Source organism: Rattus norvegicus, chromosome 3 (genome assembly GCF_021556685.1).
Source record: "Rattus norvegicus strain SHRSP/BbbUtx chromosome 3, alternate assembly SHRSP_T2T, whole genome shotgun sequence".
NCBI lineage: Eukaryota > Metazoa > Chordata > Mammalia > Rodentia > Muridae > Rattus > Rattus norvegicus.
The window spans coordinates 25,259,178-25,277,467 of NC_141536.1; the positions used below are offsets into that span (position 1 = coordinate 25,259,178).

The 18,290-nt window shown below is 37.3% G+C and overlaps 1 protein-coding gene across 2 annotated transcripts in view; it reads right to left on the bottom strand.

Moving 5' to 3' along the window:
* Positions 1-18,290, bottom strand: part of Lrp1b (LDL receptor related protein 1B) — a 2,085,328-nt gene that overhangs the window by 1,391,164 nt on the left and 675,874 nt on the right. For both annotated transcript variants that reach the window (XM_087654909.1, XM_087654910.1), the window contains exon 3: positions 9,639-9,776. In XM_087654909.1, the coding sequence (XP_087511035.1) occupies positions 9,639-9,776 (138 nt within the window). The remainder of the gene's footprint in view (positions 1-9,638; positions 9,777-18,290) is intronic.

Here is an 18,290-nt window from a genome sequence, read left to right on the forward strand (position 1 = left end):
CAAATGCCAGCCCAGGTTACTGAATCCAGCAAAACTTTCAATTAACATTGATGGAGAAACCAAGATATTCCATGACAAAACCAAATTTACACAATATCTTTCTACAAATCCAGCACTACAAAGGATAATAAATGGTAAAGCTCAACATAAGGAGGCAAGCTATACCCTAGAAGAAGCAAGAAACTAATCGTCTTGGCAACAAAACAAAGAGAATGAAAGCACACAAACATAACCTTATATCCAAATATGAATATAACGGGAAGCAATAATCACTATTCCTTAATATATCTCAATATCAATGGCCTCAACTCCCCAATAAAAAGACATAGATTAACAAACTGGATACGCAACGAGGACCCTGCATTCTGCTGCCTACAGGAAACACACCTCAGAGACAAAGACAGACACTACCTCAGAGTGAAAGGCTGGAAAACAACTTTCCAAGCAAATGGTCAGAAGAAGCAAGCTGGAGTAGCCATTCTAATATCAAATAAAATCAATTTCCAACTAAAAGTCATCAAAAAAGATAAGGAAGGACACTTCATATTCATTAAAGGAAAAATCCACCAAGATGAACTCTCAATCCTAAATATCTATGCCCCAAATACAAGGGCACCTACATACGTAAAAGAAACCTTACTAAAGCTCAAAACACACATTGCACCTCACACAATAATAGTGGGAGATTTCAACACCCCACTCTCATCAATGGACAGATCATGGAAACAGAAATTAAACAGTGATGTCGACAGACTAAAAGAAGTCATGAGCCAAATGGACTTAACAGATATTTATAGAACATTCTATCCTAAAGCAAAAGGATATACCTTCTTCTCAGCTCCTCATGGCACTTTCTCCAAAATCGACCATATAATTGGCAAAAAACGGGCCTCAACAGGTACAGAAAGATAGAAATAATCCCATGCGTGCTATCGGACCACCACGGCCTAAAACTGGTCTTCAATAACAATAAGGGAAGAATGCCCACATATACATGGAAATTGAACAATGCTCTATTCAATGATAACCTGGTCAAGGAAGAAATAAAGAAAGAAATTAAAAACTTTTTAGAATTTAATGAAAATGAAGGTACAACATACCCAAACTTATGGGACACAATGAAAGCTGTGCTAAGAGGAAAACTCATAGCGCTGAGTGCCTGCAGAAGAAACAGGAAAGAGCATATGTCAGCAGCTTGACAGCACACCTAAAAGCTCTAGAACAAAAAGAAGCAAATACACCCAGGAGGAGTAGAAGGCAGGAAATAATCAAACTGAGAGCTGAAATCAACCAAGTAGAAACAAAAAGGACCATAGAAAGAATCAACAGAACCAAAAGCTGGTTCTTTGAGAAAATCAACAAGATAGATAAACCCCTAGCCAGACTAACGAGAGGACACAGAGAGTGCGTCCAAATTAACAAAATCAGAAATGAAAAGGGAGACATAACTACAGATTCAGAGGAAATTCAAAAAATCATCAGATCTTACTATAAAAACCTATATTCAACAAAACTTGAAAATCTTCAGGAAATGGACAATTTCCTAGACAGATACCAGGTATCGAAGTTAAATCAGGAACAGATAAACCAGTTAAACAACCCCATAACTCCTAAGGAAATAGAAGCAGTCATTAAAGGTCTCCCAACCAAAAAGAGCCCAGGTCCAGACGGGTTTAGTGCAGAATTCTATCAAACCTTCATAGAAGACCTCATACCAATATTATCCAAACTATTCCACAAAATTGAAACAGATAGAGCACTACCGAATTCCTTCTACGAAGCCACAATTACTCTTATACCTAAACCACACAAAGACACAACAAAGAAAGAGAACTTCAGACCAATTTCCCTTATGAATATCGACGCAAAAATACTCAATAAAATTCTGGCAAACCGAATTCAAGAGCACATCAAAGCAATCATCCACCATGATCAAGTAGGCTTCATCCCAGGCATGCAGGGATGGCTTAATATACGGAAAACCATCAACGTGATCCATTATATAAACAAACTGAAAGAACAGAACCACATGATCATTTCATTAGATGCTGAGAAAGCATTTGACAAAATTCAACACCCCTTCATGATAAAAGTCCTGGAAAGAATAGGAATTCAAGGCCCATACCTAAACATAGTAAACGCCATATACAGCAAACCAGTTGCTAACATTAAACTAAATGGAGAGAAACTTGAAGCAATCCCACTAAAATCCGGGACTAGACAAGGCTGCCCACTCTCTCCCTACTTATTCAATATAGTTCTTGAAGTTCTAGCCAGAGCAATCAGACAACAAAAGGAGATCAAGGGGATACAGATCGGAAAAGAAGAGGTCAAAATATCACTATTTGCAGATGACATGATAGTATATTTAAGTGATCCCAAAAGTTCCACCAGAGAACTACTAAAGTTGATAAACAACTTCAGCAAAGTGGCTGGGTATAAAATTAACTCAAATAAATCAGTTGCCTTCCTCTATACAAAAGAGAAACAAGCCGAGAAAGAAATTAGGGAAACGACACCCTTCATAATAGACCCAAATAATATAAAGTACCTTGGTGTGACTTTAACCAAGCAAGTAAAAGATCTGTACAATAAGAACTTCAAGACACTGAGGAAAGAAATTGAAGAAGACCTCAGAAGATGGAAAGATCTCCCATGCTCATGGATTGGCAGGATTAATATAGTAAAAATGGCCATTTTACCAAAAGCAATCTACAGATTCAATGCAATCCCCATCAAAATACCAATCCAATTCTTCAAAGAGTTAGACAGAACAATTTGCAAATTCATCTGGAATAACAAAAAACCCAGGATAGCTAAAGCTATCCTCAACAATAAAAGGACGTCAGGGGGAATCACTATCCCTGAACTCAAGCAGTATTACAGAGCAATAGTGATAAAAACTGCATGGTATTGGTACAGAGACAGACAGATAGACCAATGGAATAGAATTGAAGACCCAGAAATGAACGCACACACCTATGGTCACTTGATTTTTGACAAAGGAGCCAAAACCATCCAATGGAAAAAAGATAGCATTTTCAGCAAATGGTGCTGGTTCAACTGGAGGGCAACATGTAGAAGAATGCAGATCAATCCATCCTTATCACCCTGTACAAAGCTTAAGTCCAAGTGGATCAAGGACCTCCACATCAAACCAGACACACTCAAACTAATAGAAGAAAAACTAGGGAAGCATCTGGAACACGTGGGCACGGGAAAAATTTCCTGAACAAAACACCAATGGCTTACACTCTAAGATCAAGAATCGACAAATGGGATCTCATAAAACTGCAAAGCTTCTGTAAGGCAAAGGACACTGTGGTTAGGACAAAATGGCAACCAACAGATTGGGAAAAGATCTTTACCAATCCTACAACCGATAGAGGCCTTATATGCAAAATATACAAAGAACTCAAGAAGTTAGACCGCAGGGAAACAAATAACCCTATTAAAAAATGGGGTTCAGAGCTAAACAAAGAATTCACAGCTGAGGAATGCCGAATGGCTGAGAAACACCTAAAGAAATGTTCAACATCTTTAGTCATAAGGGAAATGCAAATCAAAACAACCCTGAGATTTCACCTCACACCAGTGAAAATGGCTAAGATCAAAAACTCAGGTGACAGCAGATGCTGGCGAGGATGTGGAGAAAGAGGAACACTCCTCCATTGTTGGTGGGATTGCAGACTGGTACAACCATTCTGGAAATCAGTCTGGAGGTTCCTCAGAAAATTGGACATTGAACTGCCTGAGGATCCAGCTATACCTCTCTTGGGCATATACCCAAAAGATTCCTCAACATACAAACGAGACACGTGCTCCACTATGTTCATCACAGCCTTATTTATAATAGCCAGAAACTGGAAAGAACCCAGATGCCCTTCAACAGAGGAATGGATTCAGAAAATGTGGTACATCTACACAATGGAATATTACTCAGCTATCAAAAACAACGAGTTTATGAAATTCGTAGGCAAATGGTTGGAACTGGAAAATATCATCCTGAGTGAGCTAACCCACTCACAGAAAGACATACATGGTATGCACTCATTGATAAGTGGCTATTAGCCCAAATGCTTGAATTCCCCTAGATCCCTAGAACAAACGAAACTCAAGACGGATGATCAAAATGTGAATGCTTCACTCCTTCTTTAAATGAGGAAAAAGAATACATTTGGCAGGGAAGGGAGAGGCAAAGATTAAAACAGAGACTGAAGGAACACCCATTCAGAGCCTGCCCCACATATGACCCATACATATACAGCCACCCAATTAGAGAAGATGGACGAAGCAAAGAAGTGCAGGCCTACAGGAACCGGATGTAGATCGCTCCTGAGAGACACAGCCAGAATACAGCAAATACAGAGGCGAATGCCAGCAGCAAACCACTGAACTGAGAATAGGCCCCCGTTGAAGGAATCAGAGAAAGAACTGGAAGAGCTTGAAGGGGCTCGAGACCCCAAAAGTACAACAATGTCAAGCAACCAGAGCTTCCAGGGACTAAGCCACTACCTAAAGACTATACATGGACTGACCCTGGACTCTGACCCCATAGGTAGCAATGAATATCCTAGTAAGAGCACCAGTGGAAGGGGAAGCCCTGGGTCCTGCTAAGACTGAACCCCCAGTGAACTAGACTATGGGGGGAGGGCGGCAATGGGGGGAGGGTTGGGAGGGGAACACCCATACGGAAAGGGAGGGGGGAGGGGGATGTTTGCCCGGAAACCGGGAAAGGGAATAACACTTGAAATGTATATAAGAAATACTCAAGCTAATAATAAAAAAGAAAAAAAGAAATGAGATCAAAGGCTAAGACAGAAAAAGAAGGACTTGACCAGAAGGATAAGAGAGTTGGGAGTATATGTTCCAAGCATCTGAGTTATTGGGTGATGTGAATTCTCATAGGTGCTTGCAATAAATATTTCTTCCACAGCAAAAAAAAAAAAAAAAAAAAAAGAGGATGTAGAAACAATAAAGAAAACACAAATTGAGGCAACCCAAAAATGGAAAACCTAGGGAAGAGGTAAGGAATTAAAGATGTAAGCATCACCAACAAAATACAAGAAATAGAAGAGAGAATCTCAGGTGAAGTAGAAAAGTTTGACATAACGTCAAAGAAAATGCAAAACATAAAATACTCCTAACCCAAACCATCCAGGAATTCCAGAACACAATGCAAAGACCAAACCTAAGAATATTTAGAATAGAGGAGAATGAAGATTCCCAGCTCAAAGGACCTGAAAACATCTTCAATAAAATCGTAGAAAAAGTCCCCAACCTAAAGAAAGAACTAGCTAAAATGAACAAGAAACCTATAGAACACCAAATAAATAGGACCAGAAAAGAAAAATCTTCTTATCCATAACAGTCAAAACATTAAATGCATAGAACAAAGAAAGAATATTAAAAGCTGCAAGGGACTATAGACAAGCAATGCATAAAGGCAGATTTATCAGAATTACACCAGACTTCTCAACAGAGACACAAAAGGCCAGAAGAGGCTGGGCAGAGGTCATGCACACTCTAAGAGAACACAAATGCCAGCCCAGGCTACTATACCCAACAAAACTCTTAATCAACATGGATGGAAAAATCAAAATATTACAGGACAAAACCAGATTCTAACAGTATTTATCTACCAATTCAGTCTTACAGCGGAATCAAGAAGGAAAACTCTAACACAAGGAGGGTATCTATACCAAAGAAAAGAGAAGATATTAATTACCTCACAACAAAGCCAAAAGGAGAGAACTATTTGCACATAATGTCACCTACAAAAACAAACATAACAAGAACTAAGAAACATCTGTCTTTAATACCTCTCAATATTAATGGACTCAACTCACCCATAAAAAGACATGAACTGACTGGTTATGCAAACAGGATCCAACATTTTGCAGCATACAAGAAACATACCTCAATAACAAAGTAAGATACTATCTTAGAGAAAAAAGGCTGAAAAAGGTCTTCCAAGCAAATGGTCCCAAGAAACAAGCTGGAGTTGGACACTAATATCCAACAAAATAGACTTTCAATCAAAAGTCATCAAGTAAGATGAGGAAGGACCCTTCATGTTCATCAAAGTTCAAAACACACACTGAACCCCACATGATAATAGTAGGAGAATCTTGAGGTTATTGTCATAAAGACCATTCAATTGTTTGGTTAGAGTTACCCCAAGATATCTTATATTATTTGTGGCTATTGTCAAAGGAGTTGTTTCCCTAATTTCTTTCTCAGCCTGTTTATCATTTGTATATCATTTGTGTGGTTTAGGTCTCAGAGTTATTGTGTCTTCATAGAATGAACTAGGTAGTTGTCCTCCTGTTCCTACATTGTGCAAGAGTTTGAAGGATATTACTATTAGGCTTTCTTACTAGAAGGTCTGGTAGAATTCTGTGCTAAAGTTTTCTGGCCCTTGACTTTTCTTGATTGGAAGGTTTTTAATGATGTATTCTATTTCCTTAGGGGAAACAGGCCTGTTTAGAAAGTTTACCCACTCTTGATTTAACTTTGGTATGTGGTATCTGTCTAGAAAGCCATCTAATTCAACAATAACATGAAATAGTAGATCAAAGTCACATAAAAATGTGAAAACTTGTAAAAGACTTCTGTGGCATTTAGTGCATACACTGTGTGATAAGGAGGTAATTGGGTTTGCTTGTTTGCTTGCTTTTTTCAGAATGTTTCATTTCTTAAGGATTATAATTCTTCCCATATTTAATCTCTCTATGTTTCTAAGAACCCTGACTACTGAATGGGATGAAGTGCTAAAGATTATATGGTTATGTTCTTATAGTGACTGAGAAATTGGAAGATTTTTCTCAATGCTTTATACTGAGTTTTGATATTATTTTAGTAAGATAGGAGCATATTGCGTCTGGGGAATGCCCTGTCCACATGCATACACACATATTGCTTCTTTGGCAGTAAACAAAATCTAACTAGGGTTAGAATTAAAAAGATTCCCTCTTTGAAATGAGTACCCAAAATGTAGACTTATTCAGTAATCTGAAGGTCAAATTTAAGGTTGCATTTTTCTATATGCTGTGGTTAAATCTCTGTTAGCTCTTTCTAGCGCTCACACACTATACCTGAATTCATATCTCATACTTTAGTATATGTCTTTTATTGCTCCTGCATTTGGGTTAGAGAAAAGGTACTACTACTTTTGTGAAATATTGTATATGAAGAGATAAAAATTGAAAATACAATGTGGTTATTTTGCCAGTGGTTATTATTAAACATCTTACAAGCAAATTCCTGTATATAACTGTGCCCATATAAAAATCCATTTTTCATCAAATAGAACCAAATTATGGAGATTAAAATATCTGTGTTACAGAAAAATCATTAATAATAGATTATTTTTTTATTATTTTGACTAGAAAGGAATTGATTTCGCCAGGAAACATTCAGAAAACAATTCACTAAACACAAAAGCATTCCTTAGACCAGAACATAATGTTCAAATCTTTAAGCTTTACTTATTATTAATTTTAATAAAGACTACAACTATCCCGCCAAATGTACATTGAATCATTTATTAGATGAAAGAGCCAAGTCTGTTTCTGAGTCATGGCTTGGGCTTTGTGTGTAATTATTTAAATTAGAATACATGCTCTGAAAGCAACAAGAATTTTTTTAAGAAAAACATCACGGATAGAAGTGATTTGGATGGGCATGCACAGCAAGCGCTGCAAAGTGGATTTAACTACTTCCTTTCTCATTTGCTAGCTGCAACAGAAAGGTACCTAGATTCTTGATAGGGGTGGTGCTTGGAAATCTCTCATATACCCTGCTTTCATCACATATCAAGAAGAAAAATGCCCTCAGGGTGTAGGAATGGAGACATCCATTCATAAATTTTGCTGGCAATTAGCCACTTTTGCCTCTTTAAGACACAGCACATACATTAAGAAATGTTCTCTGAAAGATTTTTTCTTCCTTTCTTATCTTGGAGGCAATCAGTTACACACAGTCTGAATGTATCTTCTCAATGAAAACATATTTAGTTGCTCAATCTGAAATGGCATAGCTTTTAGCCTTGATTCTAGTTTTCCATTATTATACATGCAGACAGACAATTGGGGGAACTATTTTTGATACAAACAGCAAATGTAAATTTAACTGGATTGCTTATTAGGCCTTAGTTTACCCATCTAAATAAAGCAGTCTCTAAATATGAACATTCGCAGAGATGTAGATACTGAGTTTCTCTGGGAAAAATGAGAATTTGCTTGACTGGTGCCTTCTCCTACATCACACACAAAGACACATCACTCCAGTTTTATTATATTGTATTTTATTTATGAGTATATCTACATGCATACAAGTATATATATATATATATATATATATATATATATGCAAGTAGCATGAATCTTGAGTTATAGGTAGCTATGAACTCTGTAACATCTGTGGTGGAAATTGAACTGACATCCTCTTCAAAAGTAGCAAGCACTCTAAACCACTAATCCATCTATTCAACTCTACAGTTTTGTTAAAACCTCTTCTAGTAAATATATTTCACTGATCCTAACATGAGGAATATATTCTTGCTTACAACCTGGCTTCAGGGCCCCACTGTGGAGGTTTCTTTCCTGGGTTCATTTTGCAATCACCCTCTGTCCCAACATTACTCTAACAATCTGCTTACAAAGATTTACTCATGTTTTAAAATCCCTTTCCTGTATGAATCCTGCTTTTATATACCTATGGTATTTCCCTTTGACCGATCCTGAAGGAGTGGATACACAGCAGGAGTAGCAAGAGTGGCTCTTCACAGCTGTGTCCCCAGCCCTACTGTGATGCTTCTTATAAGGTAGTGGAAAGTCATGTTCCAAATATTTAGAACAGGGGACTGGTGCTAAGACATAAGTACAGAGAATCGAGATTTGGAGCAAGAACCCTGGCTCTGGCTTGTACTGTCTCAATGGGTGTGAGGACAATTAGGAATAGGGACAGCTGTGGGAGATTTCTTCTTTTACCCAGGGCTGGCCTGTTCCTCCTTAGGCTCACAGGCTTTTATGCTTCTCAATCTCATGTTTCAGTTCCTGCAACCCCTCGTTGGGTTGGTTTTCATTTTTTTTCATAGAATGCTCCAGTTACACTTATATTTTATTTTCTCCTTATTTCAATTTTTCAAATCTTCATAGAAATGATAATCTGATATTTAAAAGCACATTAAATTTTCAAGAAACTTAATAGTATAATAGGACAGAAATAGTACTAAAGAGAATACTCCCTATGAATACATCAGTTTAAAAATAAAACTGCAGGAGAGTTCCTGCTGATATTTTGTTTAAGACAAAGATTGAGTAAACAGGCTACAGAGAGTCAATCTATGATGATAATGTCTCCTCTCCTCCCCTTCGCTCAAAATAAGAATTGTATGTGAAACAGTGTTTTAAAAACCTAGCATCAGAGTCTGGATGTATGTTTGCTAGCATGTTTTCAATAGAAAGTGATAATTGCACCTTTGAAGTTCATACTGAGAGACTGGCAATAAAACCTGGGCTCTTTTGATAACTGTTACGGCTACAGTTGAAAGAAAAGGCGTTTAGGCTTCTCTTTGAATTTTATGATTATACAAAGTCGAATACTTCAGTTACACTCTTCCATAACAGACTTACCCCGGCAATGCCCTCCTTCATCAAAGCCGTCTGGGCAGTCGACCAGTCCATTACACAGTTGCGACAAATGGACACATGCGTTGGAGCCACGGCAAGCAATGTGATTCAAGGGGCATTTGATCTCCACCTCCTTGGGACCTTTAAATGAGAGTAAAGAAAAGTTCGTGCATTAGCTTTGCTTTTCTGCATGTACAATTTAATAGCTTGAATTAGGAAATAAAACTGCAGACAACACAGAGCACAGTTCTGATTGTCTAACATCAAGATGCTCTATGTGAATAGGAATCTCATTTTAAAAGGTGCATAGCACATATCATTTTTTTTACTTCAAGCAATGTATTAAAATATAAATATACTTTTCAACCATTAAAGCATCATGGATGGCAAGCCTGAGCATTGGTATTCTCTCATGTTTGTTCCCAGATAAATTTGTCAAGGATGACAAACTTCTTCAGTCTCAATTTTCTTAATGGTGAAAAGTATCTTTTCTTTTTGGCAAAGCCGCGTTTGAAATATAATTTGAACACAAAATTAGGGGTGTTATAGTTAAGTAAAGAATGTTTTAACCTGACATTGTTCCTGTTGCCAAGAGGCGTTTTCTGACAGGAACCTGATCTGTCTGCTCCTTGGAAGGTTCTGTCAGCAACTGACCAATGCAGTTGTGGATGCTTGGAGCCACCCATCAGACTGAGCTTGAGGAATCCTGTGGGGAAATTGGTGGGGGACTGGAGGAGCAGAGGAGATTCCAACCCCATAGGAAGAACAATGTAGCTGACCATACCACCCAATGCTCCCAGCGACTAGACCACCAAACAAGGACTGTACAGGGAGGGATCCATGGCTCCAGATATATATGTAGCAGAGGATAGCCTTATCTGTCAATGCGAAGAAAAGCTTTTCTGTGGAGGTTTGATGCCCCAGTGTAGGGGAATGCTGGAGCAGTGGGGCAGGATAGGGTGGGTGGATGGGTAAGCACCCTCATAGAGGCAAAGGGTAGGGGGTGGATGTGGAATGGAGGGATGTGGGATGGAGGGGTAAGTGAGATATCATTTCAGATGTAAATGAATGGAATGGCTAATTTAAAAAAGTAAAGAATATTAACACTGAGACTTGTCCTTTAAAGTACCTTCTTTTCTGTTGGGAACTAAAGAAGCAATAGACTTGTTTGGTGGTCTAGTCCTGGGAGCATTGGGTGGTATGGTCAGCTACATTGTTCTTCCTATGGGGTTGGAATCTCCTCTGCTCCTCCAGTCCCCCACCAATTTCCCCACAGGATTCCTCAAGCTCAGTCTGATGGGTGGACACTTAGAAGTTTACTTTCATCACTTAAGGTAAGACACAAGTAATAATGAAATGATCAATGTCCTGTGAAACCATGGAAAGTGAACAAGAGGGTACTTTTATAGACTGAGAAAACAGAAAGAAAAAATATATTACATAAGGAAATAGAAGCCAATATTGCTAACAGTAAAATATACTTTTGAATCCTTATCAATTATAAATTATAGGTCTATGTGATCTGTTTAATTTTTTGAATCTGTTTTCTTCAATCTTTTGCATTTTTCCTTCCATAAAAGTTGACTCCTAATGACTTAGGGTTATACTCATAGGTTGATATAAGGCTAAATACTCATAAAATGTTTCTTTTTTAATTAATTGGTAACTAATACATAGACTTACAATTGTAAATGTGTAAAGAATAAAAGATCATGCATCATTCAATATTTAGTAGGAAATTTATATCGCATTTCTTATCCCAGGCTTCAGGAATCATTGTTTTAGAGGAAGCAAAAAAGAGTATAAAATCCAAAGGTGGTCATGATTACAATGTAACAGGGCCTTTCAGACACAGGAGCTGCTACACCTGTGGACTTAGTGGTAGCGACAGCATGCAGGACACCAATACAAACTCAAACCAGACCGGATCCCATAATAGAAAGGACAGTTTGGCATGAAGTTCTACACCTAGCCATTAAGCTATTGGCCATTGACAGCCGCTAGGTGAAGCAGAGTCCCTCAGCAGACGAGTACCCAATCCCCTAACATAGGAGCAGGGTAAAATGGTGAAGAAAGCTACCACACAGTGTTGGGTAATTAGGGAAGGTGGTGGATCTGGGAGGAGTTAGAAGGGAGGTGAATAAAATCAAAATAAATTATCCCAACTTCTCAAAGAACTGATAAATACATTTTACATTAGCCGAAAGGCTGCCGTTAAAGGATTCTCCACAGTTCTGAGGTATATTCATGTACCTTCTTCCATATAAGTTTGCTAATCCGTAACGTGTGTATTACCAAATATGTGGAATACACTTCATTGGTATGTTTTATTCTTAGTTTGAGTAATCGTTATTTCTAAATTTACCAATTTATCTCAGCTGTCTGTGCATAGAAATATTTATATTCATAAGTACAAATGTACTAAGTTCAGAAGAGATAAATTAACAGAGCATTGATACTCTAAGGACTTTAGTAATATTTATATGATAAACATGACGCAAATTCACTTTACATCAAATTATTATTGGGAAGCTCTAAATACCTATTGTCAACAGTGAAAAAATACTCTCAAAAATGAAGTGACTTTTTTAAAGTTAAAATTAGGCATAAATGTCAAAATGGTGTTAAGGCCAGTGATGTATAGTGATATTTACATAAATTCCAAATGTGTACATAATTTTGGGATATTTTAGAAACTTTATAGTGAGAAAATAGAAATTAATTAGTAATTAAAAGTTGTAAATGAAATGTAATGCCTTAGTGGGGCAATGAAAATATGACCTCTTACTTTAAGATGGCCAGGACACTAAAAAAGACTACAGAAAGGAAAGTTATTTCTGGGTGCAGAAGTAAGTCTCATCTTTTTACAAATTGAGACAACAGAGACCATATATCGATTATGATCAACGGTATACAATGATGAACCAAGAGTCTCTTCCGAGGCAGGCTGCTTTCCTTGTATACCAGCCGGGGGAGTCTCCACTCTCGACTTCCTTTGAACTGTTACTATGGAAAAATGTCACTAAAGTTTGGCTGGCAATGTTTCAGTCAATCTTCCTAAGGCTCTCATACTAAAGTATATTAAGGCAATCATATAAAACCAGAGATTCTTTGTAGAAATGGCCCTTCACTTTAGGAGTTAAGCACACAACTAGGTATAATAATATCTTAAGTACTTTGTTCAGTTTCCAAATTACTGATTTGGAATAGAGCAAACCCCAGATACATTCATAGACACTACTCACAATCCCTCTATAGATCCACATAGTAAGTAACATAATAATCTTTAAGATATAATAGTCAAACATATTTTCCATTAGAAATATTTATATTGTAGCAATTTCCAAAACAGTATTTGTTCTTGAAATTATACACTTTTCCCAATTATTTGAAATAAACGTTTTTAAAACTAAGCTTTGCTTTACAAACAAACCTTTGAGGTTGATGTGCTTCTGCATTATTTTAAAAGCCAGATTCCGCATTGAAGATGGAGAAAACATTTTTCTCTGTTCTATAACAAGGAGCAAGGAAAGACGTGTCTCTTCTACTGTTTTGCCTAACTAAAGATGCTGAGTTTACTTTGTGATAGACAAATGTCACAGCACAAGCCTTCCAGGAACCTAACACTAAGCTCTCCCTGACCCCTGCTGTCTCAGACTACTCTTTGCTCTGTCTACCAAGAATCACTCCTGCTGTCTTTCCTATTTATACCTTTGCCGCAGTTCCATGCCTTCTTTCTGAAATCCAATTAATTTCTCTAAACCTGTACACACAATACTGAGTGCCTATTGTTTTAAACAGCAACTCAGTTTCCTACTTAAAAATATATCGCTGGACATATTTTCAGAGTTCAGGTTGTGTGTCCTATATGCCTATTCTCTGATTCTTGGCATCCTACCGACTCATCCTCAGCACAGTAAAGTAAAACAAACAAACAAACAAAAACCCAAAAAACAAACAAACAAAATACTCCCAAAAGGTCTAGTGCAAAAATTAAATTAGTCACCTTTCTGAGAACTTAAGTTATACCAATATGATATAGTGTGCATTATTTATAGGCTATCTCAATTAGTACATTGCAAAACTAAATATTAAATTGGATTTTTGTTTGTGGTGAGAGGGACCCAGAAACTTCCCTGGTTTTCTGTCTGAATTAATGTCCTACTTTGCTGTCTCCTGCCTCTAAGACTCAGTCACATTATTGTGGAGCTTTGTGGCTCCATTGCTTCTGGCATCTGTACGTGTAGTGCACATCCATTTAACACATGCAGTTCCACACCTGCGCATCATCAGTCTAGAAGGCAGGATCTTCAGTGGTACATGATCTGTATGTTGCCTCAAAGTTTTCCCATGATGCTCCACACCCCGTGAACTCTATAGTCCATCGCTGAAGCTTTCCATGACAGCTATTTTCAAGCATTCAGCTTGGATACTAGACTGTGAGAAATCTGGTATTACCAGTTGTTTCCTTTTTATCTATATAATACAATCTCCTAACACAGCCAGACGCACAGTGTGCACTTGATATTCAGTTGTTGAAAGAACAGAGAGTATAAAACCCTGCTAATTAACATTTTTGACACACAAGAACTTAAAATTTTCTCCCATTAACACAATCAATTGATAAATGTGCACTAAGAGAACTTGTACCTTATGACTACTTTAATTTATAATGATTCTTAATTTTAGGCCATATTAAAACAAAAATGTCTTGGCTTGTTTTCATTATCTAATTGAAATTTAATGAGCACTGCTTGCAACTAATACTGAGATTTATAGGATGCTTTATTCAGTGGCCATTTCTTTCCCATTACATAACATATTTACTCTCAATTCTGGAGTTTTCGTTATGAGGTACTATCATCCAGAATACAAACATTCACTCTTTCTCTGTCCACTACAATCTCTTAGTGTAAATCCCAACCATGCTCATGGAGTCTCTTATTTTATGAGAAGCTGTCTAACCGACTAAAAGAGTGCTAGATTTGAAAACCAACCCTTGGCTTTTCTTTTATAGTTACTCAGTGGTCACCTACACTGAGTTCACTGCTTAATTCACTAGACTTTCGCAACACTTGAAAACTAGAAATAATAAGAGAATCTACATTAGTGGGTTGCAGTAGGTGCAAGTGGAATAGTGGGGTTAGTTCCAGTGAGCTATGTAAATGTAAGCTTTCGGGGAGACGCCATCTTTCTCCACTAGGTGAGCTTGACCATGTAACACTGACTATGTTAAACATTTACTTGTTTTTATAATGTGTATATTTCTGAATGTTCTACAAATGGTACCAAGCATACAAGTCTGCATCCAAGTGCTTTTGTTTGTTTTATACCCCAACTTAAAACACAGTATGCCACATGGCAGCAAAGGGAAGATGATGGTCACTAATCTGTAAAATTACCAATCTAGAGATGATATCAAACAAAAATTCATAAACATAACATTAAGATTAAGAAATATAAAATGTGTCAGTTTTCTATTTCATTGTATTAATATTTACAGTTTAAAATTTGAAATTGTATTATGGTTTCTACAATCATGAAAAATCAGTATTAAGTAAAGTTTAATACTGGTGCAAAATGGGTTATTTGTATATCTAATGTGTCTCAGAGTACTGAGCTCTGGAATATTTAATGCTATGAAATATTTCTCTTGATTAGTTTAAAATTCCAGGTCTCCTAGGAATTTTTAACAACTACCTTATTATTAACTTCATATGTAGACATTTCCAAACAAGTATCAACATAAGAGCAATAAAATTATGATTTACAAAGTACTAGTGCTGTATTTGTTTTGTTTAATGCTTTATTTTTCCATTTTCTCTTGTTTTATTGGATATTTTCATTATGTACATTTCTCAAGGGTTATCCCCTTTCCTGGTTTCCCCTCTGGAAACCCCCTATCACACCCTCCCTCCCCCTCCTTCTGTGAGGGTGCTCCCCCACCCACCCAGTCCCTCCTGCCTCCCTACTAAGGGCAATCCTCCTTATTTAGGGCATCTACCCTTCAAAGGACCTAGGGCATCTTCTCCCATGATGCCCTACATGGCCATACTCTGCTGCATGTGTGGCTGGAGCAGTGGGTAATTCCATGTGTACTTTTTGGTTGGTCGTTTAGTCCCTTGGAGTTGTGCAATGTCTGGTTTGTTTATAATTTCGTTCTTCCAATGGGGTTGCAAACCCCTTCAGCTCCTTCAGTCCCTTCAGTCCTTTCTCTAACTCCTCCATTAAAGAACCTGTTCTCAGTTCAATCGTTCTCAGTCCTGTGAGAATCTGTCTCTGTATTTGTCAGGCTCTGGCAGAACCTCTCAGGAAATAGCTATATCAGGCTCCTGTCAGCAAGCACTTCTTGGCATCCTCAATAGTGTCTGGATTTGGTGGCTGCATATAGGATGGAGCCCGAGGTTGCACAGTCTGTAGATGGCCTTTCTTCAGTCTCTGGTCCACTCTGTGTCTCCATATTTCCTCCTGTGAGTATTTTGTTCCCTCTTCTAAGAAGGAATGAAGCTCCACACTTTGGTCTTCCTTCTTGAGCCTCATATGCTCTGTGATTTTTTCTTAGGTATTCTAGGTTTTGAGCTAATATCTACTTATCAGTGAGTGCATACATGTGTGTTCTCTTTGTGACTGGGTCACCTAACTCAGGATGATATTCCATTCATTTGCCTAAAAATTTTATGAAGTCATTGTTTTAATACCTGAGTAATACTCCATTGTGTAAAAGTACCAAATTTTCTGGGATACCTAACTCAGGATGATATTGAATTTCATACATTTGCCTAAGAATTTCATGAATTCATTGGTTTTAATAACCGAGTAATACTCCATTGTGTAAATATACCAAATTTTCTGTATCCAATCCCCTGTCCAAGGACATATGGGTTCTTTCCAGCTTCTGGCAATTATAAACAAGACTGCTATGAACATAGTAGAACAGGTATCCTAGTTATATGTGGATATGCTTTTGGGTGTCTGCCCAGGAGTGGTATAGCTAGGTCCTTAGGTAGTACTATGTTCAGTTTCTGAGGAACTTCCAGACTGATTTTCAGAGTGGTTGTACCAGCTTGCAATCCAACCAACAATAGAGGAGTGTTTTTCTTTCTCTGCATCCTCACCAGCATCGGTTGTCACCTGAGTTTTTGATCTTAGCCATTCTGTCTGGTATGAGGTGGAATCTCAGGGTTGTTTTGGTTTGCATTTCCCTGATGACTAAGGATTTTGGACATTTCCTTAGATGCTTTTGACATATTCAGTATTCCTCAGTTGAGAATTCTTTGTTTAGCTCTGTACCCCATTTGTTAATAGAATTATTTGATTCTCTGGAGTGTAACTACTTGAGTTCTTTGTATATATTATATATTAGCCCTCTATCAGATGGACATAGGATTGGTAAAGATCTTTTCCCAATTTGTGGGTTGCTGTTTTGTCCTATTGATATTGTCCTTTGCCTTATAGATGTCTTGGAATTTTATGAGGTTCTGTTTTTTGATACTTGACCTTAGAGCATAAGACATGGTGTTATGTTCAGGACGGCCTATGTGTTCCAGGCTCTTTTCCACTTTCTCTTCTATTAGTTTCAGTTTATGTTTTTATGTGGAGGCTTTTGATATACTTGGACTTCAGCTTAGTATAAGGAGATAAGAATGGGCCAATTTGCATTCTTCTACATGCTGACCTTCAGTTGAACCAGCACCATTTGTTACAAATGCTATCCTTTTTCCACTGGATGGTTTTAGCTCCTTTATCAAAGATCAAGTGACCCTAGGTGTGTGGGTTCATTTCTGAGTCTTCAATTCTATTCCATTGATCTAACTGCCTCTCTCTGTACCAAAACAGTACAATTTTTTTTATCACAATTGCTCTGTAATACAGCTTCAGGTCAGAGATAGTGATTCACCCAGAAGTTCTTTTATTGTTGAGAATAGTTTTCACTATCCTGGGGTTTTTTGTTTGTTTGTTTGTTTTGTTTTTTGGTTTTTGTTTTTGTTTTTGTTATTACAAATGAATTTGCAAATTGCTCTAGCTCTATAAAAATTGAATTGGAATTTTGATGGGGATTACATTTAATCTGTAGATTGCTTTAGGCAAGATAGCCATATTTACTATATTAATCCTGCCGATCTTTGAGCATGGGAGATCTTTCCATCTTCTGAGATCTTCTTCAATTTCTTTCTGTAGAGACTTGAAGTTCTTGTCTTACATACATTTCAATTGTTTGGTTAGAGTCAAACAAAGATATTTTATATTATTTTTGATTATTGTGAAGGGTATGATTTCCCTAATATCTTTTTCAGCCTGTTTATCCTTATATTAGAGGAAGGCTACTGATTTCTTTGAGGGTATTTTATATCCAGTCACTTTACTGAAGTTGATTATCAGCTCTAAGAGTTCTCTGGTGGAATTTTTGGGATCACTTAGCTACACTATCATTTTATCTGCAAATAGTGATATTTTGACTTCTTTGTTTCCAATTTGCATTCCTTTGACCTCCTTTTGTCTTCTAATTGCTCTATCTAGTACTTCAAGTACTATATTGAATAGGTGCAAAGAGAGTGGGCAGCCTTGTCTAGTCCTTGACATTAATGGGATTACTTCAAGTTTCTCGCCAGTTAGTTTGATGTTGGCTACTGGTTAACTGCATATTGCTATTTCTTT